This window comes from Lepisosteus oculatus, chromosome 12 (assembly GCF_040954835.1).
Source record: "Lepisosteus oculatus isolate fLepOcu1 chromosome 12, fLepOcu1.hap2, whole genome shotgun sequence".
NCBI classification, from domain to species: domain Eukaryota; kingdom Metazoa; phylum Chordata; class Actinopteri; order Semionotiformes; family Lepisosteidae; genus Lepisosteus; species Lepisosteus oculatus.
Genome location: NC_090707.1, coordinates 8,149,851 through 8,177,286, shown reverse-complemented (window position 1 = coordinate 8,177,286; position 27,436 = coordinate 8,149,851). Strand labels below are relative to the sequence as shown.

The 27,436-nt window shown below is 47.9% G+C and overlaps 2 protein-coding genes across 9 annotated transcripts in view; one reads left to right on the top strand and one right to left on the bottom strand.

Moving 5' to 3' along the window:
• vwc2l (von Willebrand factor C domain containing 2 like) overlaps positions 1-6,432 on the top strand; it is a 30,449-nt gene extending 24,017 nt beyond the window's left edge. For 3 of the 7 annotated variants that reach the window (XM_015358655.2, XM_015358654.2, XM_015358653.2), the window contains one exon: positions 1,351-6,432. In XM_015358655.2, coding sequence (XP_015214141.1) covers positions 1,351-1,499 — 149 coding nt within the window. In that variant the 3' untranslated portion in view covers positions 1,500-6,432. The remainder of the gene's footprint in view (positions 1-1,350) is intronic. The other 4 variants (XR_001479737.2, XR_001479738.2, XR_001479736.2 and 1 more) reach the window with 4 other exon arrangements.
• Positions 6,433-7,658: 1,226 nt separating this feature from the next.
• Positions 7,659-26,915, bottom strand: bard1 (BRCA1 associated RING domain 1). 2 transcript variants are annotated; one of them, XM_015358663.2, is made up of 11 exons: positions 26,479-26,915; positions 26,066-26,122; positions 25,201-25,346; positions 22,996-23,966; positions 20,230-20,310; positions 19,657-19,829; positions 12,845-12,965; positions 12,459-12,579; positions 11,707-11,799; positions 9,774-9,871; positions 7,659-8,426 (listed from the first exon to the last, which is right to left on the bottom strand). In XM_015358663.2, exons 1-11 carry the CDS (start codon positions 26,637-26,639, stop codon positions 7,965-7,967), a joined length of 2,484 nt encoding a protein of 827 aa, XP_015214149.2. In that variant the 5' UTR covers positions 26,640-26,915; the 3' UTR covers positions 7,659-7,964. The 2 variants fall into 2 exon arrangements, with proteins under 2 accessions (XP_015214149.2, XP_015214147.2); XM_015358661.2 differs by lacking the exon at positions 26,066-26,122.
• Between the last annotated feature and the right edge of the window lie 521 nt (positions 26,916-27,436).

Sequence of the window (27,436 nt, the reverse complement as noted above, 5' to 3'; positions counted from 1 at the left end):
CCTAATTCAATATAAGAATATAAGGAAACACAATAGAGGAGAATATCTGGTCCATAGCTAAATATTTTTTGCAATTATATATCATCTCTGGTGTTTTAAACACATTTTTGTTTAGCTCCCAGTTGTGTCCTCTGGATCCTGTTTCACTATTCTGAAGTGGTTCACTGGGCTGACTTTATCAGTGCCTATGAAATTCACAAATACTTGGACCAGGTCCATTCAGAGTGTCCTCTGTTCAAGACTACAAAGCTTCACTTCCTAAAGCCTGTCAGCGTAGGACGTTCCTTCAAGAAAGATATCTCACTCCGCTTCTCTGGACTGATCCCAGAGTGGCGATTTGTTTTTTTGTAAAGGCGCAACCAAAGTTGTACACAACGTTCCACGTGGAAAAAATATGTATAAAATGATCCATAAGTTATCGGGAAAACAGGGACACAATACAAGAAAAAAAGATTTCCCCTTCATGTTTACGAGAAGCCATGGGACACCTTTACTCTGGCTTAGTGGCCTAACTATTTCAACAGTCGCCACTAGGGATCACTGCTCTGTATGGCTTTTCTGTATGCAGTCCACTCCCACATGCTTTTTATGTGGCACTCGGACCAGACAGGATGGATGGCTTTCCGAATGGGGATAATCTCCCATCACTCTCAGTCTCTGGTGCCCTCTGGCTGCATCCAGCTTCTGCTCACTTTGGGAGTATCTTGTAACAAAGGGCATTTGGGGCGGACCTGATTAATTCTGTTTCTGCACGGCCCATGACAGCTCCTTCTCCAGTGGGCATACCCAGTTACCCCTATGGTACTATCCATTTAGCCATAGGCACTATCAGGCTTCAAACATGAGTTCTACAGATCCTTGGAGAGCTTTTCAGTAAGGGTGCTTTATAAAATACAGATGATTGCTGTTCTATTGCCTGCAGGATGAATTACAGACCAAAAAAATCAGTTTTACTAGACTGGATAAAAACGGTGAAACCCACACCTCACAGCCGATTGCATTCATTTGTAGATTTAGTTCATAAGGACAGAAGGGCAGCCTGATTGTATTGCACAAGTGCATAAACAGTGACAAGGCGGTCAGATCCTTCCTCTAGTCTTCACAATTCTTCACAAGAAACGCACTTAAAAAAGACAGTTGAAAAACGGAAGAGAAGCAGTCCTCGTGCTCCCCGTGTTCTCAAGGGGCTTCCTTACTTGAGTGCCTCCGTGTCCTTCCTGGCAAGCAGTCAGCCCTTCACGTGCCCACACAAGCGTGCCGAGGCCCCCACTGCGGCAGTGCGGCGCAGATTAAGACTGCGATCCGTCATTTGCTTCTCTGTTTGTTGTTGTCTCTCCCTTGTTGCTCCAGGTCCAAACTGCTTTGCCGGAACAACTATAATCCCAGCTGGGATTGAAGTGAAGGTTGACGACTGCACCATCTGTCGCTGTCACAACGGGGACTGGTGGAAACCGGCTCAGTGCTTGAGGCGCGAGTGTCTAACCAGTCAGATTTCATAGGAGCCCGAGAGGGAGACGACTGCAGGAGGCCCACCTGTTATAACTGACTTGAGTACAGCTCCTCCGCTTACCTGACGGATAAGCACTTTTTGAACAGTCATTCACATATTTATAAAAGGAAAACAAACTTGGGGGGAAGGAAAACTGAAGCAGCTTTATTAAGATTAGGCAGATATCCCTGTACTTTTTCTATGATGGTTCCTAGGTGTCCTACTCATACAATGCTTTCTCAAGAACAGCTTTTTTCAATTCTCAAAACTCAAGTTTGTGATTCTGACAATTTATTTGAACTTCTTTACTGCAGGAGTAAATCTGTCCTAAACATTAAGCTATTTTGTAAGGCGTGCCAAGTAATAATATAATAACATGGTGGTGCTCCATTAAGAGACTTTTTTAAGAGCAGGTGAGTAAGAATGCTAAAATAATGACTGAAAATTCACCTAAATGAGCCTGGCTTTGGGGGAGGAGTCCATTTTTAAATGTATGCACGGGGGGGGGGAAATTCCCAGTTCTAGGGGCATCGCTATTCCTGTACTCCTGGTGTTGCAACTTGACAAAGCTAATTGCTGTTTAAAAAGTTCCTGGACAGAAAACCAGAGCAAATCTAAGTCAGAGTGATTGAGTATATGGTGCAAATCGGAACCCTGAATAAAGAGGGAGGAACAACACAGCAAATAGTTGTAAGCACACCAGTGACAATTCTCACTGTATCTCGGTATAGACAGAGATAGACTAGAAAGACTTTGGGTTTGAGGGTGACGTAACCACATGGACAGTTTTGAGGGATAGTGAATTATTTTAAACCTCGTAAGCTGTTACAGAAGACTTCTCCCATTAAGTCCCATTAGTTTTTGGAATGACACTCTTGTTGGTGTTATAGTTCAGGTGGGGAGCTGCATCAGCATGCGTAGGCTGCAAAGAAACAAGTAATAGGTTTATTCCATGCTGAAAAAAAGAAGAAAGAAAACACAACGGCCGTGGAGCCTTCTTCAGGTGTGAGGAACCTCAGGTGAACCTCAGGAGGAACCCTCACACCTGAAGAAGTCTCCACGGCCGAAACATTGTGATTTCTTTCTTCTTTTTTTTTCAGCATGGAAAAAACCTATTAATTGAATTGTTATTACTACTTTGAATTGTTATCGGTTGCTTTTGATTGAAAAGCCAGACAAATCTAAATCTAACTTATATAAGCTATCAGTCTTAGAACAACTGTTAAATACCTTAACATTAGGGATTTTGCACATTACCTTCTGAAATGTGGCAAATAATCCCTCACAATTAGACTGCACTTAGTAATGACTCCCTCTGATTTATGAAAGGTTCTTGGGGACTCTGATTACCTCACCAATGGCCTCAGGGGAAGATTATCAGACTGGTAGGGAGTGAGACACATGAGATCTGTTCTCAGAGGACTGGGATTGTGACACCTCTCTCCTGAGAACAATGGTACAAATGAAACAGCTGGGCAAAAGAGATGTGGAACTAATGAGGCCTACCTATGTTTTGGATAAACCTTTGGGAATTAACATTTTGGGGCTAACACAGGGGTTAAAACTGAGAAGATTAATTACTGTAATGGATACTATTGCACAGTAGTGATATATCTCCATGCAGTAGCCTAGGAAGCCTATGATCGAGCTACTGTATAGTTTATTTCAATCCAAGAAGAAGAGGCATGTCTTTACAAGAAGGGTTGTAGGAGGATGAAACAAGCTATCCAGCCATGTTGTAGAAGCCAATACCCTGGCTCCTTTAAGAACCAAATGGTTCCAATTAGCTATTATAAGCTTCTTATAAATTTCAATTTGGAAAGGCAATGTAAAAATATTTTCCGTTTCAATGCTTTACCGATGTCCTCCATATATAAGATACAACAGGAATATTTTGAAAGTTTCGCTAGATTTCATTGTCCCTTACTTTCACATGCAAAAGAAGATTGTTTTGCAATACCACTATAGCTTGAAACTAAGAAATTAATAAGATGATGAAGGCTAAACCTTCTCATTTTCTTTAATGAGACCATTTTTGACTAATTACTGCCCCCTCCTTTACATTACAGGGAGCCCACAGCACTTCTCTGTAAGGAAGAGAACACATCTCTGAACAAAAGAATAAGCTGAGAATAAGGTCACCGACTTGGGAGCAATAAATATGATTCTTCAATTTTCAGTCATTACATGAGCTGTTTTTTAAAATATGTCGTCTTTCATTTTTCAGATCACATTCTCATGCATTAGGGACTAATGAAAGAGCCCTCTTTGGATTTTCGAACCGGCGGTCTCCAGTAATACCTGAAAGTGCTGACGTTAATGACACACGTTAATGAAAAACGTTGCAATTCATTACCTGTGCTTTTCTTAAGAGAAACTCACACAGAAGACTGTTAGCCACCATCCCCCAGTGAGAGATGAATTGTTTACCAAGACTGCAAAGAAATGCCTTGAAATTGCAGGATTTCCCTACAGGGCCGAGACGAGGAATTAATTTTACATTAAACTTACAGAAAGGTTATCCAGCTTTTAAGAGGCCGAGGGAATTGCATTTAGATTGCGCCAGCTCTGTTACCTGGTCTGTGGCTTATTGTCAAGCTTATCACTGTGTTTACAAGCTTGAGGGTCGGGTTCACTTGCATGATAGTATGGAGAAAAGTATTTGCTTGGTGTTTTTAATCTAAGAAAACATTCTAGGACGCATCTTAAAAGATACGCTCTTTACCACAAAAATGACTTTATCTCCCTTTTCTGTGTCGGCGCTCTCTCACGAGGTGTATGAATATGGAATACAGTGAACTGATAGGACACATATTTAAAGCAGCAAATAATCTCTTCTGAAGTAAAATGCATTGCTTTCTGTAGAACAGATGCATGCATTTTGGCTCACTCTGTTATTATTTCTATGGAGATTATCTGACAAACTAAAAAAAAAACTACAAAGGTGGGCGACGCATGGGTCAGGACTACAGAGTCCTCATCTGGCTCGCGTCTCGGGAACCCCTACATCTTTTTTTTAAAAAACACACTTGCAGAACGTGGCCATCAGACGTCTTTGGAAGGCTGTCACATTCTGTGGAGATAAACACAGAGGATCCCGGACGCATCCTACCTTCAAAGGAGACATGTCCTGGATGGATGAGGCACAATGCAGCAGCTGGAATGTGAGATCTTGGAGAGCAGAGGGGATAGTGAGTGTGACAGGGCTGGAATAGCAGGGATGAGGGAAATGAAGAGCCCGTAGGCCAGCTGTTCCTGGGGGGGGGCATTTCCCTTGGTCCTGGGGAACCCCACCCCTGCAGGTTTTCATTGCAGCCGAGATCTTTACTAGAATTAAACCTTGAACGGTTTGTTTGGAGGGAACCTGTGCGATTTTGTTTTCCTACTCGAAGGGCTGCAGAACTTCGGAACTGAAAATTCAAATCCACAGTTGAGAATAATGAGGTCTTAGTAAAGGGTCCAATGATTTGAGGAACGGAAAACGGCAGGCATGAGGTTCCCCAGGACCAGAACTGGGAACCCCTGTACAGACATGTACAAGCCCATTTTGAGACAAGGTGTCAATTACAACACCGACACTCTGCAGGGACAGCTGGACTCCTCCCATTTGGTCATTGTGGAAAACGTGTGGGCTGCAGTGAGTATCCAGCAGGGCAAGTCATAATACTTAGCAGAACATTTTAGGCAATGCAATGTGAGGGCACCCAAATGATGGGATTTTTAACGCAGCTAAAAATGTCATGTTATATACTGTATATATGGATGCACTTTGGTTTTAAGATGAAAGAAAGGCCTGAAATCTCTAGTTAAAAGGGTAGCCTATTTCCGCTCATTTATAAGTCTTTTCTTGTAACTGAAGTGTAGAATACCTCATGCCAATGTAGTGCAGAGCCTTTTGCACCTTCACAGTGCCCTACACCTACTTAGGCAACGAGCACTATAATACAGACAGACATGCACTGGAGTGTGCTCGGCGTACTGCATAGTCACTGGGCTTAGTGACATTCCAGCTGAATATTTCCCCCGTCACCACAGGCTGTAACAATAAAATATTACAAAAGAAAAGAAAACCTTAATATCGAAACGCCAGATCTTGCTGAGATCTCAAAGGTACTTGGAAACAAAGACGCAGAATTGTCAAGTTTCCAAATTCAAATTGGAAAAAAATCCCCCGGCCTGCCTGAACTTTACATAACTCATGGAAAGGACAATTCATGCTGCTTCTGGAGCACAATTAGCATATTTCCCCAGGTGGGCAGAATGAAGTTTGTAAGTAATGTTTTGTATCCTATTGAAAGCAAAACTAATCCTGGCACTTTAACCTCTTAGTAGTCTTGGGCCATATGCATGAAACTTGACATTCTTCATTGATCTGACGTTATTAATGTGGCATTTTTTTTTCAAATGATCATCTGTGGTTGATTGAAAGATCACGTAGGCTAAATCTGTCTTTCTTAACACATTCAGGATTACCAGCATTAAACCAACACTGTTGCTCAAATCTGCTAAAAAACAACATGTCCAAGCCACTCGTCACTAGGCAAAACTCCAGTTTTATAAATTGCACGCAAAGTACTGCCCTCCTTCATTTCCTTCAGACTTACCATGGACATGTTTTATACATATGGCTCCCAGTGTCTGTATCCCAGTACATTGACTTGTCATTTTTGTAAATTGTACTGCTGATCTCTTCTCACAAGACACCAGCTTACTGTAGCTGTTGGCTATCGACGATTGTTCATTTTTTTAAGATCCTGTTACAAAATGTGTGCCTGGAAACGAGCTAAAAAAATACTGTTAAACAATCAACTTCTTTACTTAAAGAAAAATCTACATATACAATATGTAAATATGTATGACCTGTGCAATGTGTACTCGGAAAAGGTGAAGGAATTGTGTATAAGAAAAACTATTTTGTTAAATAGAAAAAAAAACGTGTTATTCAGCAAAACCCATTGTGCGTTTGTTTTTTAGAGCAGCTAGTCACACCACGTCGGTGCAAGCATGTATTGGCTTTCTGCTTTCCTCCACACACAAGGTAAACTCACTGCTTACAGGAGGGCTAGACTGGCCCAGACTGCTGTATTACACTGAAACCCCAGACCCTGGCGCAGATCAGAGCACAACACAGCAGGCTCTGGGCTCTGAATGGGGAAAGGAGAATCGTCCTGATGACTTAACACGTAACACGTAGTTTTTAACAATACGATTGAGCAGTTTGTTCCTGAAGTCTAGAGGCCTAAGGAATTCTCACCAGCAACTGGGCCTGACTTCATCACCACCGATCCCAATGGAGCACTTCCAAAGCTCTACAGAAGAGAGCATGGAAGTCAGATGTTTTTCTGCAAAGGACAACCTGAATTATTTTTAAATCCCCCTTCAACGGAGTAGGAAGATTCTGTAGATGGATGTACAGCATAAAGTAGCAAATGCATAATTTCCCAGAAGTCCTGTAACAAGCTTTGTTTTCGAGCAAATTCAGATGAGACTTTTCAACAACAGGGAAAAAAACAGACAAACAAAAAAAAACAAAGCACAGGAAGAGGACAATTGTTTTAACTTGGTCCAAGCAGATGGTGAAGACCTGACTTTTGTTCTCCCCTCCTCCCACCCCACGCCTTAAGACTTCTAATTAATCACAACTTTTAAATTGCCAGTCCCATTAATTGCCTTTACCATCTTTGGGGGCCAGAATGGGGAACCAATTTAAAGCAGAGAGCCACAATCAATAGCAATTAGGGGCTTGCCATCTCATCCTATCGAAAGGCTCTTCCTGGGACGCAGCCAGACAGCACCCCTGGGGAAGAGAGGCCAGTAAATTGCAGGATTCTTCAGACTTTTTACTAAAAAACAAGCGCACCTGTCCTGGTTTCTTACAAAATCCGCTTGCTTCCTGGCAGGCGGGTGTAATTGGTTCAGTCTTCTTTTCTTTTTCTCGGCTCCTTCATTGTGCCTGAAACGCATGCCTTCCTGCCGTTCTGGTGCAAAGCGGCCCCGCTCTGTGACTGACTGCAATGAGCGCGTGGCTTGAGAACCCAGAAGCACGGGATTCTCGGCTTTTCCTCTCCGGGAAAAAAACAAAACAAACAAGCTTGGGCTTTGTTCTCCTAAAGCAAACTGCGGGCTGAAACACAGAGTGGGGAAAAAAAACTCTCCAAAACAAAACAACTGACGCTGCATGATTTATTTTAGAATATATTACTGCAGAAAAAGACAGGTAAACATAAATATTTAACAACAGTAAAAATTCACTTAAGAACACCTGCTACATTTAACATCTTCTCTTAGTGTGTGAATGTACATACTGGAACACTCTCTTCATGACAGCTGCTGAGCCATTAATATAAAAAGAGAAGAGGAAAGATATCCAAGATACGTACAGATATATTCACAGCTCTTGTACAGTCGCAGGCAGTAAAAGCAGGGGTTCAGATGCAAAGAAATGGCGGGAAAAACAGAACCTCCCCCCAAATAATCATAAATCCAAGGGGACGGACCCGGGTGAGATCCGAGCGTTTGCCACCTGAGTTTCATGCACCGTGGTGTGGTGTGCCGCCGGGAAACCTCGGCTCGGCGCGCGCAGAGGGCCCGGGGGCTGGGGCTCGGGTTCGGGCACGGGGAGGAGGCGGAAGGCCGCGATGCAGTCCAGGAGCCAGGCCGAGGGGGCGGACCAGACCTTGCCCAGGCGGACGCGCGGCGGGCGGTAGGCCGAGCCGCGGTCGTACAGCACGTACTGCGTGCAGGAGCGCTGGTCCGAGCCCGGCGGCGCGTGGTAGGCGGCCGCGGCGACGGTCTGCGTCACGTCGCTGTCGGGCTTGGGCTGCCGCAGGAGCACACGGCCGCCGCCCTCCCTCGCCAGCCGCAGCAGCTCGTCCCTGGGGGGCCGCCGGAACGAGCCGCGCAGGAAGAAGAAGCAGCCGTCGAAGAGCCGGGGGAGCTGGGGGGGACACGGGTTCCATGAGCCCCTCTGGGACCCTCACGCGGGCCTGCCCCCGGAACGAGAAGCCCGACCGCACGCAAGTGTTCCAGAAATGTATCTAATCTAATCCATCTAAAACATATAATACAATACATATCATATCATACCTGTCTATAATCTATCTATCTAAGACGCATGTAAATGTATCTAAATCTTATAATCCCCATCTCTGAACTGGCTTCCTCACTCTGCTCTCCTCCCCACTGAGAGCTGGTGTGTGGGGAGCTTACTGGTGCACTGCACACTGGTGGGTCCTCATCACTGTAAAGTGTCCAGAGTAACAAGTAATAGGTTTATTCCATGCTGAAAAAAAGAAAAAAGAGAACACAACGTTTCGGCCATGGAGCCTTCTTCACCTGACAACCTGACAACAGCTGACACCTGAAGAAGGCTCCACGGCCGAAACGTTGTGCTCTCTTTCTTCTTTTTTTCAGCATGGAATAAACCTATTACTTGTTGCTTTGCAGCCTACGCATTCTGACGCAGCTACCCACCTGAACAACTAAGTGTCCAGAGTGTCTAGAACAGCGCTATAGAAGTGGAAGGAATTATTATTATGATGTGTCTGTGTGGAGCTTCTGTAAAAAAAAAAACAACAACTCCTGCAAATCCAGAATGACAGCAAATGCTTGAAGGATCCGATTCCTTGCGAGTGGAATGCCAAACCCTGAACCTCCTCGGCTGACTTTGCTGCGACCCCCCCGTACATGCCTACATCCCACAGGAGAGCCTGTTGGGATGAGGGCCCTCCCCTGCAGAGCGGACTAGGCAGAAGAAACGGTGCTGGGCCTGGCTCCGTTCATCGCGGGGCAGCCCGGGGATGGGTTTCTAAGTCTTGGACTCACGCGCAGATTCAGGTTTGTGGACGAGCACAAGCTGCTGGAATTGTGCCGCGTCCTCTGCTCTTCCTGCAGCCTGGGCTTGCGTCTACCAGAGCCAGGACCACTGTTCTCGACTTACAGGGAATTCCAGAAATAAATGCGGACGCTGCTAAATATTCAATACCGCAAAGCAGAATGCCTCTGAAGGTTGGCCTAACAAAACCCAAAAATCAACTCTGCAATAATTCAGCTATTGCTTTTTTTTACTACAATGAACAAAAGAAGTAATTTATGGCTGTATGCTTCGCCGATTTCTAAGGATTTAAGACTCCCACAGCAGAGCTGTGTCCCACCTCCGTCAACGTCGCCCCGTGAAACTAAAACCGAAAAAAACCGAAGCCGCAGAGACATCTTCGTGGTTTCGAGATTCTCCAGTAAGAAACGGCCCGAGTGTTGCGTTTCCCAGACTGTATTCATACGTTACCATGTTCTCTCTGTTCACACGGCTGCGCTGGGCCCCCTCTCCAACTTCATAGTCGCTCTCCGGGGCAAGGGTACCAGCCTTGAGAGAGTGTTCCACCCCTGCACAGAGGAAACACAGCTCTGAGCACGCGGAAAACACCGCAAATATCCGCTGGCGCCCTCTTAAGAACACAGACATGAGCCCCTGTTATTAATGGGGGCCGTTTCGGTCAATGCGCGATCCAAGGTATTTCACCGGTTCAGAGATGTCTTTTCCTGTGACACTGCATTGTTCTATGCTTCTGTGGCTCTTTCCTGTGATACCGCATGCCTACGGGCTGCTGTGAAAACACAGCTCTGAGCATGGACAAGTAGGGTCTGAGCTCGATCTGGTTCTCAGGAGGCGGCCCATCCTGTGTACAGATGTTCCCAGGACCACACAGTATTAGTTCCATCTCTGCAAGATTTTCTGGCACAGTACATCACTCATACCGTTGTCTGGATTTCCATTCTTTCTGAGAAATGATCAAAGCCCTTCCTACTTCTGCATTATCTTCTATAAACATCCTATCTACACCTGTGCTTCTATAGAAGTCATTAACTGTAATTACTACCATTTTTTTTAATTACCACTCAGCAGAACCTGCATTTTAAAAAGCCTTCAAAGGCTCAGCGAGAAGACGGCAATACCTGCATACAACCAGATTACTTATTTCTTTCTGAATGATATAACTGCTCATTAGTGCAACAATAAGGCTTAATTAACACATCTGTTAATTACATTTGTAAAAACAGCAATGTAGTCCCCTGATGGGTGTTGGGCATTCATTCAGTGCTCATAGTGTCTGCTCTGGGGCAGTGATGCAAAACCCTGGAAATTACTCTGGCAAAGCGAATTTCAAACTTGCTTTGCAAACACAGCACTCAGCACTTGTTGTGAAGGGCTCATCAGGGTGTCGCAACACAATCTGTACTGCACAGAATTGGGGGAGAAACGAAGTTTGAAAAATGTATACAAGTAAGTATACACCTGCGCATAAAGGAAAAGCATCTTAAAAAATTAGCCAGTAAAGGACCGAAGACAAAATGGCTTCTAATGGGGGTATTTATTAATCTCGTGAAGGTCCATCATGGATCCGACACAGTCACTGACTGTGCTGGGAGATACAGTCACCGAGCTGTACAAAGGCAACACTGCCCAGTACTGCAGGATTTACCTAGCGGCACCGTCTTTTCCTTCCCCCTTTGGCTGAGTTCCCCCCCCCAATATATACATCCATCCATTTTCTAGTCGCTTCATCCGATTCAGGGTCGTGGGGAAGCCAGAGCCTACTCCGGCAAGAAAACGGGCGCAAAGCGGGACACCACAATCGCAGGGCAGACACAAACACACACACACACTCACACCAGGGCCAAACTTCCCTGAAGCCCATTGACCTATCAGCATGTTTACGGACTGTGGGAGGAGCCCAGAGCACCCGGAGGAAGCCCACACCAACAGGGGGTGAAGGTACCAACTCCACGCAGACTCCACACGGACCGGTCCGGAATTGAACCCAGGGCCCCAGAGCGGACCTCCGCGCCTACTCAAGATATATAGTGGGAGTAAACGCTGAAGGCGGGATCAAGGCACAAGGCTCCTATAATTGGATGGGAATTCTTTGGTCCGATGGGATCTGCACCTGCGGCTAGAAGGTTGCCGGTTTGTATCCCGCGGCCGGCAGAGGAATCCTACTCTGTTGGGCCCCTGAGCAAGGCCCTTCACCCCAACTGCTCCAGGGGTGCTGTATAAAAGGCTGACCCTGCGCTCTGACCCCCAGCTTCTCTCCCTGTCTGTGTGTCTCATGGAGAGCAAGCTGGGGACTGCGAAAAAAGACAAATTCCTCATACAAGAAAGTGTATAAGTGATCTTTCACTAACCGGTTACCGCCAGCGGACTCGTGGCGGATACTCACACTGAAACTTCAGGATCCAACAGCCGTTCAGCACAGCCAGCAGGCAGCTCAGAGTGGTGGGCATTGGGCCGTCCGCGACCACAACGTGGGTCACTGAGGGGCAGAGGGAAAAAGCAGGCTGTGCCTCAGACGTGACAAGGCCCTTTTTAGAATAAGTGTGGCGTGCGACCCCACTGGGCAGATGTATTGGTCGCTCAGAAAGACACCTCCTTCGACGACAGTGTAGTGAAAACCAAGCACCGGGGGGAGAATCTGAGAGCAGTTCACGTACAAACAGCCAAGAGGAACATACCCCCTGTGGCCAGTGGCCGCACACACCAGGGTGCCCATGAGAGGGTAAACCATGTACCTCCCGAGTTTAATCCTGGGGAAACCACCTCTGCTGTGCGCTGCCATTGTCGAAAAGCAATCTTCACTCTCCCACTGACAGTTTTCAATATGCAGCTGTTTGAATCGGCCTCCTAAATTGATAAGCACCCTACATTAATACAATCAACACCAGTTTCTACAGTTTTCCACGGAACTTTAACTCTATTGTTTGGTCTTCTTTCTAGATTTCACCTATGAGAAGGAGAACATGGCATATATATAGCATTCCCTGCTAATCCCGAGATTGCAGTGGGAGAGGTGATGATCTCAAATAAACCCGGTGGAACCCGGAGCTCTAGACCCGGCGGCGGACAGAGGACAGCGGCCTTGGGAAGTTAGTTAGAAACAGCCCACCGCGCAGTCCAGCCCCTGCGAAGTCCTACCCGCGCTGGTGAAGCTCTCTGCCTGCCCAACTCCCAGGACTCTGCCCAGCCTGGAGAGCTGTGCCAGCTGGGGCTTGGTCAGCTTACTGCCCAGCACCGTCACGGACCCAAATCCTCGAACCTGGAACAAAGCGCAGGGACGTACAACACTACCTGCCTCTGTTTGTCTTTGCCCATGCTGTCTTATAAAAGCTTTAACTGAATACGACTGCATTAATTAGACTCATGAAACAATTAGCCGTTTTGGGAATGATAAAAGACACTTGACAACATCGAGCTTCTTCTTAATATTATTGTTTGTTGCAATATCGAAGCTTTACGCTGTGAAAAGGGGTAGCATCAGAAACGAGCACCCCCTGTCTGATTCTGCCTGGCCCAAGCCTTACCTTGCTCAAACTGGTTTTGGGGCTCTGCAGTGGGGTTGGGGTCCCCTGGGGAGTTGCCTGCAGGAGGGCCTTCATCTCGGGCGTCTCGGCGTAATCGGCAGGCCGCAGGCCGAAGATATTCCTGCAGCAGCGACACACACGCAGGCTTGATCCACACGGGCAACTTGCAAAGCTTTGCGCTAAAACAAAAAATCCGCTCCTCTACTGGGGCACCTGCAACTTTAAACTTAACTTCTCCTGCAAGCACTTGGAGAAAAAAAAGACACCCCAAAAGCACAGAAAAAAAAGCTTTGGAAGAATACCTTGGCTTCCTTTCTAGAAACAGGACGTTTTAGTAGTTGTGGAAAGTTTCAGAAGTTTTCAGAAGAGAGGTGAGTGAACTGAAAGGCCTCCTCTCATTTGCCACTGTTCTCCTGTTCTTTGAAAATCACCCTGGAACTTGTTAGCAGGGAGGATGAACCAACAGGGTGCGAGAGGCTCTCAACAGTACCGTGTGCCTTTTCCCGAGCAAATGCTCACCGCACACCGTCCCACTGCCTTTCCCAAGCTCATGACTCATTTCTTAATCAAACGCCTCATTTTAATTAAATGCTCCTGGCCCAAGAAAGACTTTTATTACTTCCTCTTCTGTACTCCCATAGCTAAGAGCGCACGACAGGGAGTTCGCACAGACGAGCGCTCAGCTCATGGACCCATCAGCAATGAACTCAGTCAGGGCTCCGACTGAGGAGGATCTCCTGCTTATCGTGACCTTGCACGCAGCAGCTCTGCTCTCCTACCCTCGCAGTCCCCCTCTCTCCCCGAGACCTCTCCTGCCCAGTTTCTCTGAAACGTTCCGTCTGGAAAAGCCCCTGAAGCACACAGACCAGTTAACAGTTTGTGAAAGCGCCCTGCGGCACTCCATCGGGAAGGACACTAAACCAAATAAAAACTGAACGGAGACGGAGTTTTTTTTCTAACACGTTCTCCGCAGATCAAATCCTAACCAGCCCCAGGAGGAATGAGAAAAACTGGTTGCCTGTGAGCCCTGATCCTGCTGTATCTCACTGATATAAGACAAAAACACACTGCTCCCAACTGACTGCCCGCTGAAACAAGAATTGAGAATGACTTTCCTCTCCTTCTACAGCCTCCCTCTCTGATGAACATGCTATTTCAGCTGCGTTACAGTGACTTTACATACAATTTCGTACAGTACAGGTATATTCTATGCTATCACAAAAGTATGCGAAACATAGGATATAAGCACACTAAACTGCAAGAAACAATAATGCTTTCGTTTTGCAGCGGCTGCTTTGTAAACCACTGCCTTCTCCTCTTTTTCCTGGACCTGCAATTCCACAATCCAGCAGGTTTTATACTGCAGGTCACCCTTCAAGCATCATCTTTTAAAGGCTTGGAAGACAAACATAGGTTCTTGGCCAATTCAGAAGGCAATCTGTTCTGCTTATGCAGGACTGTTCATCCCTAGTCCCAGAAGGCTGAAGCCCGTTCTTATTTTCGTTTTAAATGATCTGTAGCCGAACCCAATACCCGATCAAGGATCAATAAGAAACCGTCTGCAGCCCCCCAGGCCCTGGGTCTGTCCCCACTTGCAGCAGACAGAAGCAGGCTCTGCTTTCACACATGACGTGAGTTTAAAAGCAGGCACTCAGCTCCAGACCACAGAGCGCCCTGCTCTCGCTGGCAGCGGTAACCTCCCCTGACCCTACCGACCCTGGTCATTCCTTTCTCCCTGGCGGGGGCAGGCTGTTGAGTGCCCGTTCCTCAGCGCCAAGCAGTAGCTGGCTCAGGCCATGGAGGCAAATTACTTTCAGCTCATTTGATTGCTTGCCAAAAGACAGGAGAAAAAAAAAGCTGCTTTCTGCTGGATGTCCAGATGCAGCTATGGACCGAATCTAGAACCACGCTCCTAGCTAATCTACTGCTTTCGTTTTGCAGCCTAGTGTTCCAGTGCTTTACTGAACAAACTAAAAAAAAAAACAACACAATGCCTGCTGTACACATCATCGGCTGAAAAACCAAGCTACCACACATTGATACACCCCAGCCTCTCGCCTGCTAAACAGCCAGGCTCCAGTGTCAGAAGAGACGTTTTAAATCCCTTTAAAAAAAGGCCCGCGAAGCACAACCTGCAGACGATTTTCTTCCCTTCCTACACTGTCGATTTGCTGCACAGCTGCAGCTGAAAACAGCACCTGAAATGAGGTGCTGCATAAACAGCACTTTAATGACATGTAAAATGAAACGGTTCGAGAAGTAAATGGCTAACAGTATGTCACCAGCTCTGACAGAGTCTGGCAAAATGCATCCTAAAGCTCAATCACACTTTTGTTTTACAAAAATCGCAATTGGCAACTGTGTGGCACTATTACTTTCTTTTTCTAGCATTCTGTTAGCGCTCACTGGCAGAGAGATTTCGCTGACAATTTTCGCCCTATATCCAACCTTACCTCTTGCAATTCAATTAAATTCCTCTTTGAACCCTTCCAATCAACTACACGGCACAGATACCGCCCTGGCTAAAGTCAGTAATGACCGTCTTTCTATCCTTATTCTCCTAGAGCTCAGTGCCGCTTTTGACACTGTTAATTACAACATCTTGAGACTGGAGTTTCTGACATTGTTCATAAAAGGTTAATCTCTTACCTTAGTGATTGCCAACGCTTTGTCTCTTTTGGGGTTTTCAGTTCCACAGTGCTCAGGAACGGGCCCCCATTCTATTCAGCATTTACATGTTCCTTCTTGGTTAACTCTTAAGATCACATGGTCTGAATTGTCATTTCTATGCAGATGATTCTCACATCTACCTCCATACTAAACCCGACACTAAAGTGGCAGTTTCTGCACTCTCTAATTGCATCTATGACATGAAAACCTAAATCCATAGTGACCAACTTCAGTATGCCCAGAATTCAGCAGCCAGAATCCTGATGCTCACCTACAAGGCCCCTGCATGGCTTGGCACATCAGTACTTGTCTGACTTAATCGCCCTACTCCCCACCTCACAGCCTTTATTTGTCTGGCTCTGGTCTACTGTTTGTCCCCAAAGTTTGTCTACTGTACATGCAATGGGTGACAGAGCCTTCTCTTGTTGTGCCCCTAAGCCCTTGAATTCTATCCTCAAGGACAGCAGGGAGTCACATCCCTTGAGCTCATTCAAATCCAGACTCAAAACCTTCTTCTTCAGAAAGGCTTTTATTTAATTGATATCTACTGTGTTGGCCCACCTACACCCTTGCTTCAATTGTTCTAATTCTGTTATCTCCTCCACAAAGTGCTTTGAGAAGCTGTTTTGAGGCGCAATGTAAAATACAGTTTATTATTATTAACACTCTAAACCAAGGTCTCTAACCCTGGTCCTGAAAAGCCCCAGTCTTATAGGGCACCTGTGTCTAAAGGTTGGGATCACTTGTAAGTTATTAATGAAGCAAACATCATTAACAGAAGACCTCTGGTCCTTGAGGGCAGAAGGGTACTAGGATTCTTGTCCCAGATGATCTGTACTTGACTTTTTTAAGACATGTGCTTAATTGACCAAGAGGAAACAGGTCCAAGTCTTTAGTAATCTGTGATTTAATGGTGTCCCATAAAACCTGCTGCACTGAGGCCTTTCAGGACCTGGGTAGGAAACCTCGTGTTCAGCAAAGTTGCACAAATAGCTGTTGTGCAGTAAGCCAGAGAAAAACCTTCAAAGATTCACATTCACCTGTTTGCCCAGGTGATCCAGATGTGGTTGGCACAGCTGGCACATCCCCACTGGAGGAATCCCACTTGCAAGTCATGTCATGACAAGGTCAGGCTCAAAGCAGCTCTGTCTGGACTAGAGGACTGAACCCTGCCTCTGAGCATGAGCCTTAACTGAAGCAAAATGGGAGCTCCTGAATTCACACTTAGCGATTCAGTAACAGCAAAACGAGAAATGACTTGATGGCTGTATCTGAAGTGTGTACCCCTCGGCAGACCCTTCGCAATTCCAATGTGCAGCACACCCAGAGCTTTAGATCCTGAGTTATTTAAAATATGAGGTTTGCCAACCATGACACACAGCATGCTCCCAGCACCCCGCACTGTTCTCTGCAGCTATCAGCTCCCTGCCCCCTGCCCCCAGCACCCTGCTATCTGCTGCCACCAGCTCTCTGTTCCTCGCACCCTGCGCCCTGCTTTCTGCTGCTATAAGCTCTGCTCTTAGCACCCTGCTTTCTGCTGCTCAAGCTCTCTGGACGCTGTACTCTGCCACCAGTGCCCTGCTATCTGCTGCCCCCTGCACTCTGCCCCCTGCACTCTGCCCCCTGCACTCTGCCCCCTGCACTCTGCCCCCTGCACTCTGCCCCCTGCACTCTGCCCCCTGCACTCTGCCCCCTGCGAGGGCCGTGGCGAGCCGGAGATTGATGGCGGGCGGCGAGGACTCGTGGGGAGCGCGCGCCACGCGGCTAGGCCCCGTGTGAAATGAAGGGTGACGCCGGGACCATATCAAGCGATTAATTAAAAAGAAGCAAAGAAAAATAGGTTTGGTTCGGGAGATTAAACGTCTGCACCGCGATAAAACCTGGGGGACAATTAATAGGTCCACTGGTCCATAAAATATTTAATTTGGATTCATGAAGCCTCCCCCCCCCCACCAGCACCAGCGGAGAAAATGTATTGCTTCTGTTTAAGAGGAGAAAAAAGAAAAATAGAGCTGACGTGGTTCCAATTATTAATGTGTATGAAAAAAAGAACATGCCCACAATACAGAAAAAGTAAACGATATTTATTCAGCAGCATCTGGCTTTGGAGGCAATTCCAGAGGGAAAAGAAGTAAATAAATAAAACTCCTTTTCCTACCACTAAGTGCTGGTGGGAGTTGCCAGGTAACCTGTTTTCAGACAGATTTTTTGCTGCCTGGCTTTTTTACAGAAACACTGGCTCATTTCTCCTTTAATCTTGGCCACAGTGTGCAGTGGGGTTATGTGTAATATGAAACCAGCCTTTTGCTAGGAAAGACCAAAAAAACATCTCTCTGGTAAAAACTATAATTAAAAACCCTTCCTTAAACGTACCAGCGCTCCATTACAACACTAGATTACCACACACCTGCTGGTTCTTCCACCAGCCCAGCTTCATTACTCAAAGCCCTAATTGCTTTCACAAGGAGCTTGATTGGAACATTTGAAAATGTCCAAACAGTTCCAATGAATCCTATTGTGAAGTCTAGGGGTTCAGCTGTACAACTGCGACTCTCAGTGAGAGCTCGGCTGGAACAGATCCCAGTGTGTGGCCCTGTAAGACCAGGACTGGGAACCCCCGCCCTTAGGGCAGAGCGGTGGCACTGTGGCTCAGGATCTGCGCCTGTGGCTGGAAGGTTGCCGGTTCAAATCCCACGGCCGGCAGAGGAATCCTACTCCATTGGGCCCCTGAGCAAGGCCCTTAACCCCAGCTGCTCCAGGGGTGCTGTACAATGGCCGACCCTGTGCTCTCACCCCAAGCTTCTCTCCCTGTCTGTGTGTCTGTGTCTCATGGAGAGCAAGTTGGGGTATACGAAAAGATTAATTCCTAATGCAAGAAATTGTATATGGCAAATAAAGTGATCTTATCTTATCCTTGTGCACGCACCATGAGGGCTCCCAGACAAGCACAGAAGCCACAGGACTGTCTTTCTGCAGTCTCAGACCGCTTGCAGGCAGGATTCCAAACACAGTCTGCAGTCTCAAACGCGTAATTTCTCAATAGCACAACACAACATCCCAGTATTGAAAAATTCATCTGATTAAAAAACAGAATAGCTAGTCGAGAGCATTACACCGCACATATCTGTACAGTATGAGACTTGCAGGATGGAACAGTGTAGAGATTTCGGAAATTAAAAAGAGATTACACCCTTAAATTATTTTGCAATTTGCAGTTTAGCCCCTCCAGTCAATGTTTGGCTAGCCTTGCTGACCAAGAGCCGAGTCGCTTACACAGAGAACCTTTTCTCATTTGTCATTCATGAGCTGCATTTGTCTTTTGAATACTGCAAACTTTTTTTTAAATGTAATTGTTCATTTAACTAGGTAAATAACTGGAGAACAAATTCTCATTCGCTATGCCGAACTGGGAGACAGTTCACACAGCAGGGCGTGAATCCTAGCACTCTGAGTGAAGAGCTCCGCTCTCGTCACACAACAGTGCTTCACATCTTATTTGAACCCGCAACCTTCCTATTACAAGTCCGCAACCTTAACCACTAATCCACACTGCTGCCCAATTTCAGATTCTAAAAGTCAGCCTTTGGACACCCGTATCTCTTTCCATGAGCTGATGAGCACTGCAAGCCTTTCCAGAGGCAGAAGGATGGCAACCTGACGGTTAAATCCGTTTAATTAAATCCTGTATCTTCCCCAGAAAAAGAAGAAGAAAACATCCTGATCTATTCACCTCCCCCAGGCTACAGATGTCTCTGCATTTCTCTGTGTATTTATCCATCAGATTTAATTAACGTTCATCCATCTCGCTATCTACAAAACCTGCATCCATCTTTCCAAAGTGATTATATATCCTCCTGCCTTTCTATTTAAACATCTATCACCACTGGACTGTGACGATCCCTGCAGTCGAAGTGTCCGGCAGCCTGCAGCTCTTTGTCCATCAGCACACAGTGTGAGGGGCCCAACACACTGCCTGACAGCCTCTCCCTCCATCTCCTGACTTTGCCAGAGTTTAACACTTAGGCCGCGCAAGAACAAAAGTCTGCCACTTCACAAAAGCCCTGGACCCAGGAGGAAAGCAAGCATGGCTTCATTTAAGAGGGGGTGCTTCGTGACTGGACAGGGGTCAAGGGGAGACTCACACTACGTCCTGCGAGGCGCCGTGTTCCAGCAGCAGCCCGACGACGAGCGTGTGGCCGTTCCTGACCGCGTCGTGCAGCGGCGAGTCGTTCTGGTACCCCGGTGTGTTCAACAGCGCCCCCTGCTGCAGCAGCACCTCCACTACAGGCAGGTGTCCGTGGTTACAGGCCTCATGCTGCAGCATCAAGGATATCATACGACACTGGATTAGAGTTCTTTTTCTGGCACAGGGTAGGCTGGATCACGATTGAAGGAAAAGAGCCTTAACAAGACAAAACATTCAACAAGACACTGTGCACTGCTAAATCTCCACTTAGGAATCTTTGCTGAATTTAATGCACTATTTATGTATCCTTTATGTAACAAAGGTCACAGTATGTATCAGCAGATCCATTTCGAGAGCACTGCACTCCTGTCTGGCACAACAACCCTCTAGAAAGGACGGGAAGGGGACCCCAATGGTTTAAACAGAAAGACAGAATCATTCACACTGAACAAACTGGCTCCGTTCAACACACTAAGACACAGCTGCCACCTCACCGCGGCAGGAAGAGCACCCAGACACAGACACTCACCAGGGGAGTCCAGCCAGCATGATCCTTCAGGTTGGGGTCTGTCCCGCTGCTCAACAGCTCCTGCACAGCCTGCACATCTCCCTAGAGAGGCAGAGGATGGAACCAGGAGAAAGAAAAACTGTGAAATAGAACTCGCTGATCTCCACTGCACACTTGGCAGAGGTCCTTAAAGAAACTTCTTAACGGAGCTCCCCTCCAGTCTTCTCTCTGCCCAACACACTACCATTGTAAGGGTCCCAGGTCCAGTCAGGACTGCTGTCCAGGAGGTTTTAGAGTCCCTTCAAATCTCCAGCTTCTCGAGGACAAGGAAAGGCTTCAACTGGTCCAATTGAGCAATTAATGAGTTCAATTAAGGGCTCAGGAGGAAGAAAATCTGAATCTTTCTGGCCTCCAGGATCAGGGTATTTTGGACCGCGGGGGATTCATTGATGTGTAACACCAGAAGGTTTCTTCTTCCCAAACTGCACTCAAGACCAGCTAACCCGCTAGAACTAGGTTTCAGGTAACGAGACATATATATCAAAGAGATAAGAGCAGGGGATCGCGTCAGCATGCGATGGCGCCAGTCAAGCAGAGGTTAACTTCACGCAGAGATGCAGAAAGAAGAAACACCGGGATCTCCTCCGCTCACACCCAAATAACTCTACAGCCTAAACTTTTTTCTTCCCTCTCCCCCCCATGTTTCAGCATGGAGTTAACATCTAACAGTTTCTATCGGTTAGCACTTGTTTCAGCTCCACTTCCGATGTATTTCAGCTGTCTGTCTGCGCCAATGCGCTGACACAGGAAACCCAGGCAAGCAAACTTCGCCCCAGCACTCTATTATCAGAAACGTAATTCCAGGGAATTAAATGAGCAATTAGAAAAGCTGTAATTAATGCTATACTAATTAAAGAGCAATTCAGAAGAGCTCTTAATCAGGGGTGCACCCTGTAAATGTATTGGAGACCCTTTTCTTCATATATAATGAAAGTGTTCGTTACCAATTTTAAATTTGACTTATGCTTCAGAGCAGTATGAAAATTACCTAATGTAACCGCACTGTTTTCTTATGGATGCAGAACTCTTCCCAACAGCTTGGAAGTAAAGCCCAAGCACTGTTTCAGACACTGACTAAGAAACTGTGGTGATGATTCTCAGTTTGAGCAGATGGAGATATCATATTACTCTTTAATGGTCAAGGAAGCCCAGGCCTAAATATCTGGTGTCTTCTTGTACTGATCAGCTGCCTATTTCATTCCTTTCTTCCCAGTGTGAAGAGCAACCCGTCCCTCCCCAGCACAAAAGACAGACTGGCGGATTAGGTGTGGAGTGGGAGAGCTTGGCTCTTCCACTCCAACCCAGTGCAGGACTGTTGGGTTACACAACTCGCCCAGCTCCAGGGGATCAGTCCAGCAGTTAAGGAATACCTGGTGCAATCTGAGGGCAGCACAGTGGCGCAGTGGTTCGCTTTGCTGCCTTGCCGAGCTGGGACCCTGGGCTTAATTCCTGGGGTGCTGCCTGTGTGGAGTTTGTGTGTTTCCCCCATGTTTGCAGGGGATTCCTCCCATATTTTCCGAAGACATACTGGTAGGTTCATTGGCTTCTGGGAAAATGGGCCCTCGGTATGAATGCGTGCCTATGTCTGTCTGAGCCCTGTCATGGACTGGCGTCCTGTCCAGGGTGTATCCTGCCTTGCTCCTGTTGCATTGCATTATATATATTAATGGGAACAAGCAGAGGTAAATTCCTCGCTGAAGAGTAGGACATAAAGGCCCAATGTTTCTGCTGCTGAACCTCTTCGAATGTGAGGGAAAACCAAACTCTCTTTCTCCCACTGAAGAAGGATCAGCAACCGAATCACTGTCTTTCTTCTTCCTGCTTTTCAGTGTGACATTAACTTTGCTTGTTCCTTTACAGCCAGCACACACTGATGTACTGTAGCTCCCCGCTCGAACCTAATAATAATATTTCTTTTATATAGAGCATTTTACTATGCATGATCTCAAGGCATTAACCATCAATCACAAGAGAAAGGCATGGGCACATTAAAACAGCAAACGAGACAGAAAAATGTCAGGATATAAAAATGAGTTTTCTACATCTGATAAGGGTTGAGAGATCATTCCGCAGTCTTCATGGACTGGATGATCCGGTGTGTAAATTCCACTACATCTATTGCACATTTTGTTTTAATAGCCTAAAAAAACCTTCTGCAAGAAGCAGCAGAGGGGTGATGTACGAGATACCCGGGTGCCGACAACATTAACACGCCGTTATAGTCATTATCAAGAGACACATGGACCGAGCGGGACAGAAACATTCACAAAGCCTTCTCCGGGCAGGTTTTCAAGTGCCATGTTTCATTTCAAACGACATCCTGCAGGTCCTTCAGCCGTGCCCGATAGGACTGCGAGCCAGCCCGACATATCATTATGAAAATATTGATTTCTACGTTCATGCTGCTCCAGAAGTGAGATGGAGATTTCCCCCTCGCGTGCCAGAACGGCTTTCACTTCCCCACCTGATGCAAAACCACCCTGACGAAGCGCAGACTCCGCTCTGCCCAGCAGAGAGCAGGAGCGTGGAACCTGTTGGGGTCCTGCCCCCTAGATCAAAGCCTACTTGCGTTTGCTGAAAGGAATTCTGGGAAGAGATCCTGGAAGCAGAGGAAAATTGTGACGGGGCCCTCGTGCACCGAGGCGGCACGGACCACGTGTCCACCAGGGATACTTCCATCCCTGAAGGGCAGCGCGAGTCAGAGCCATCATCTCCGTTCCCCCCTACCTTTATAGCTGCCAAGTGCAAGGGGGTTTCTCCTTTGAAGTTCTTCTTCATCGCTGCCAGTCTCCCGGGGGGCGCCGCCTGCCCAGGGGAGGCCGAAGACCCCCGCCTCAGGGGCGCCCTCCTCCTCGGCGAGTGTGGCGCGGGCTCCCTGCCACCCTCCCCTCCCGCGCCGGACTCTGGGCCCACCCTGGCCTTCTTGGGGACGGGCGGCACGCAGGGGCCTGCGGGTGGCGGGGAAGAGGAGGCGCCGGCTCGGCAGCCGGGGGACCTCCGCGGTGTTCTCGGGGAGCCCTGAGCACTGGAGCGCGTGCCCCGCCTCGGCCTCAGGGGGGCGCCCTCGCCCGCGGAGCCTGTCCCCTGCGGCGGAAGCGGCGCCGGCTCTCCCGCCGGGCCCGGGCTGGGAGCGGGCTCCTCCGCCCCGTCTCGACCGGTCTGTGGAGCCCTCACGGCCACCCGCAGGGAGGACCTCCTCGCTCCTTCCCGCTGAGAAGAGCCAGCCCGCGGCCCCTCGGGGTCTCCAGCACCGCGGACCACATCCGGGGCCAGGAAGGACACAGCTTTCTTGGACGTCACCTGCTTTCCCTCCAGTCCCTCTTCCTCCTCCTCCTCCTCCTCCGCTGCCTTCGCCCCGGGGCCCCGTGCGGTCTGGACGCCCCACTCCCGGTTGACGCGCTTCAGCCTCTGCCTCTTGCTGACCCCGCCCTTCGGTTTCCCCCGGGTTGCGGGTCTGGCGCCGTGCTTCCTCTTCCTGCCCTCAGCCGAGCTCTGGGACGAGGAAGAGGCGGCGAAGTCGAAGACGGAGGCCTCGGCCGGGCCCGCCGGGCGGCCGGCCTCCGCCTGCGCGTCTGGGGCTCCGCTCCCTCCCCTCTCCAGCCGGCACCTGACCTTGCGGCTCCGCGGGCTGAACCAGATTCTGAAGTTCTTCCTGTGCCTCCCGAGGGATCGGGCCGCAGGGCCAGCCTGCGGGGAAGCTAGAAGACAAGATCGCCTGCCGCATTAAGACCTGCTTTTCCAGCGGTCGCCCACTGAAAGACACTCAACTCACAACTAAATTGAGATAAAACGCTGCACAACGGGGATGCAGTTTTGTGTATTCTGCAGACATCCAGAAAGTCAAGCAAGCGGAACGCCGAGGTCTTTAATCTTTAATTCAATCAGTGCTTTTAAATGCTTTCTATTTTAAATAACCAGAAAGCACAGCATTCACCACAAAATAAAAACAAACTTAAAACAGAGGCTTCCGAGTGGCTCCACGTGCAAAGGTTTTCTTACAGAATGCAGAGTTAGTGCAGGATGTGTACTGATCTGAATTCTTCATCAGTGAAGCAGTTTCACTGTGGCTGGCTGGGCTGATCTCCACCAGGTTATCCCGGAAGAGTCAACAACAAGCGCTGCTGCTTGCTGTGTAAGCATAGCATCGCCCCTCTAAGCGATGCTGCCTCTCCTGTAGGCACTGTGGGATCTGCAGCAGGAACATTTGGTGGAATGGTTGTGCGCAGTTCAAGTTTTAGACAGAGATACACATGGCCCCATTCACTGGTGCAGGTAGGAGAGCCACAGAACTAAACCCAAGCTGGTGAACCCCTGGCGAGTTCAGATTTGACTGCATACACTTCCAGTTCTAAGTGAAGAAAAAATAATCCGCAGTTAACTATAAAGTGCTCGACAGCAGATTCCGCAGAAGAAAAGGGTAACGAACTGGGGAGCTCAAGTCCGCCTGGCCTGTGTGACAGCTTAGACAGCAGGTTGGTGCTTTGCGCTGGGCGCGAGAAACCCAGGGTGCCGAGCTGTCGACGGCAGCTGGGTGCCGGCTCTGAAAGAGGGTGACCCCAGAGATTAGCGCCGCCGTCATCGGAGACCCCGCGCAGCTGCAGCGCAGAGTTAAATCGGCCTGCTTTGTCTGTGCCGGGAGCCCAACGCACAAATACACGCCAGAGCTAATTACACTGAATAATGACAGTAATTAGCTCTACAAAGATAACACTCCACAGAAGAAAAGAAGAACTATGTAGATACGGAGTGAGCTCCTGTGTGGACTCTTTATGAAGGGTTAGGCGAGGCACCATTATTATGCTTCATCTGTTGCACGTTGCCTTTTAATAGCACACAAAATCCCAAAGAAGAAAAGAACACACGTCCTGCATGGGCCCTGTTAAAGACCTTAACACTTCGCCGGCCGGACAACGGCGGGAGTAGCTGAGTTACCTGCACCTCCGCAGTGAAGCAGGGACTCCAGCTTGTGGACGTGCTGGGTGATGCTGTCCAGCTGCCGGTTAATCTGCAGGTCTGTGAGCCACACCGGGGTGTGACACACACTGCAGCCCTCGCTCACACACCCGACAGCGCATGTCCTGCAACGACACACACACACCTCTTGATGACTGGCCCTCAGGTGAACAGAAATGTCTTGACCAGTCTGCTCCCATCCATCCATTTGCTAAGAGCTTCTTCCAATTCAGGGTCGTGGGGGGAGCTGGGGGCCTATCCCAGCAAGCAACAGGCGCAGGGCAGGGTACACCCTGGACAGGACGCCAGTCCACAGGTCCGCAGGGCACAGACACAAACACACACACACGCACCAGGGCCAATTTTTTTTCCAGAAGCCAATCAACCCACCACTGAGAGAGGAAACCCATGTGAAAACACATGGGAACATGCAAACTCCACACAGACAGCACCCCCGGTCCGTAAATGAACCCAGTGCTGCGAGACAGAAATGTTAACCACTGCACTGCCATGCTGCCGCCCCCACTGCGATCCCACCTTGAATATTTCACCAATTACACATCAGGAGAGTCGAAGGAGGTCGAGTCAGCATTGCGAACAGCACCATATTATAACAGCAAGTGCGTTCGGTTTAAAAACACAGTGCTCAAAGGTTCTTGTCTGGCATGACTACAACACGATGCTAAACCATTATTCTGCCTCTCATCGCAGGCTGGGCGAAATACAATGTCATTCCTCTTGTGCTGCACTCTGACGATCCCCGTTTTGATACTGTAAGAGGCTTGCCTGATTGCAGTCGCTGATTTGCAATAGCTGCAGGGTGTTCATGCTGCAGGACACTCACCGGCAGAACACATGTTCACAAGCCCCAAGACACACGGGCTCGCTGAGGAGGTTTTCACTGCAAGACAGATCACAAAGCACCGCGTCAACACAGACAAATGCGCCCTAACTTCAGTCACACCTTCTCAGTCATGTCGTAGATCATGTAATCCTGAAGTAAAGGGGTACATACGGTATGAATCGTTCCCTTTACTCTCAATCGGCTGCATTTATAGATTTAAACATTACTAAAACGCGCTAATAAATCCTTCAAGAAATCGATCACGTAAGAGGTTTGCTCGAACCAAGATGCTCACTACTGGATTATCGCCGGCTGTTAGGCAAGAGGGGGGGGTGCGAGTGCGAGGGAGGTTAACTGTGAGCTGGAAACAAAGTTTTTCCATGTTTCAGGGCTACCGGAGGGGGCTACTGTACCATCTGCAGCACAGCAAGAGGCTCCGCAGCTGCTCGACCGACTGGCGGGTTCTCGTCCAACTCCCGGCCTCGGCCTGCGGGGACAAGCGGCGGTCCATGGACCTGCGGGCCGCTTCGTTCCCGGAGTGACTCCGCAGAATCGCCGTCCAGTTCCCTCTCATAAGTAACACAGAGATATCCGGGTTGAAGAGGGAATTCACTTCTCCCGCCACAAACGGCAGGAAAAGGAGGAGTTCGCGCTGCCAGCCTGTGAAAACAGACACAAATAGCAGTTATTCTACAACGCTGTTTTATTCTGGCCGGCTGTGTGAAGTGTGTAATAACTTTTTGCAGAACGCATTTGTTTAAACACCGTAGATCCAGTACTTTTGGATTATACGACTTGGAAAAAACTTAAGTTGCCGTGCTGGCCGCTTTATTTTTGTTTCCTACCCGAATTCGTGTAGTTACACGCCCTATTCGGGCTGTGGACAGCTAGTGTCCAATCACAGCAGACCTCGACCCGAAGCACACCCACACTTCCGCTGCAGCCCAAATGGGGCGTGTTTCTGCATGAATTTGGGTAGGGAAGATGATGCGCCCTGTCCCATATATAAAACCTAGGCAGCAGTAACATTTTTATAATTAATAATAATTCCTTACGCTTATATAGCGCTTTTCTTTCACTTGTATGCATTTTTAACGCAAATGTCTGCACACACCACTGTATGCATCTGTATAGAATTCCACTTAAAATGCATTTTCCTCGTTTCAGATGAAGCATCATTCTATGATATACCGAGTATGTGTATTTAACTATTGCGGTCTGTCATCTGAATTCAATTTGGAACGGTAGTTGTGCGATTTTTTTGTCAATAGAACGCAACTTTTTAATTTTGTACATTATAGTCTTGTTTTGTACTTCAAAATACAGAGTTTCAGCATGACGAGGAAACTCAGGAATTCCAATCCACAGGAT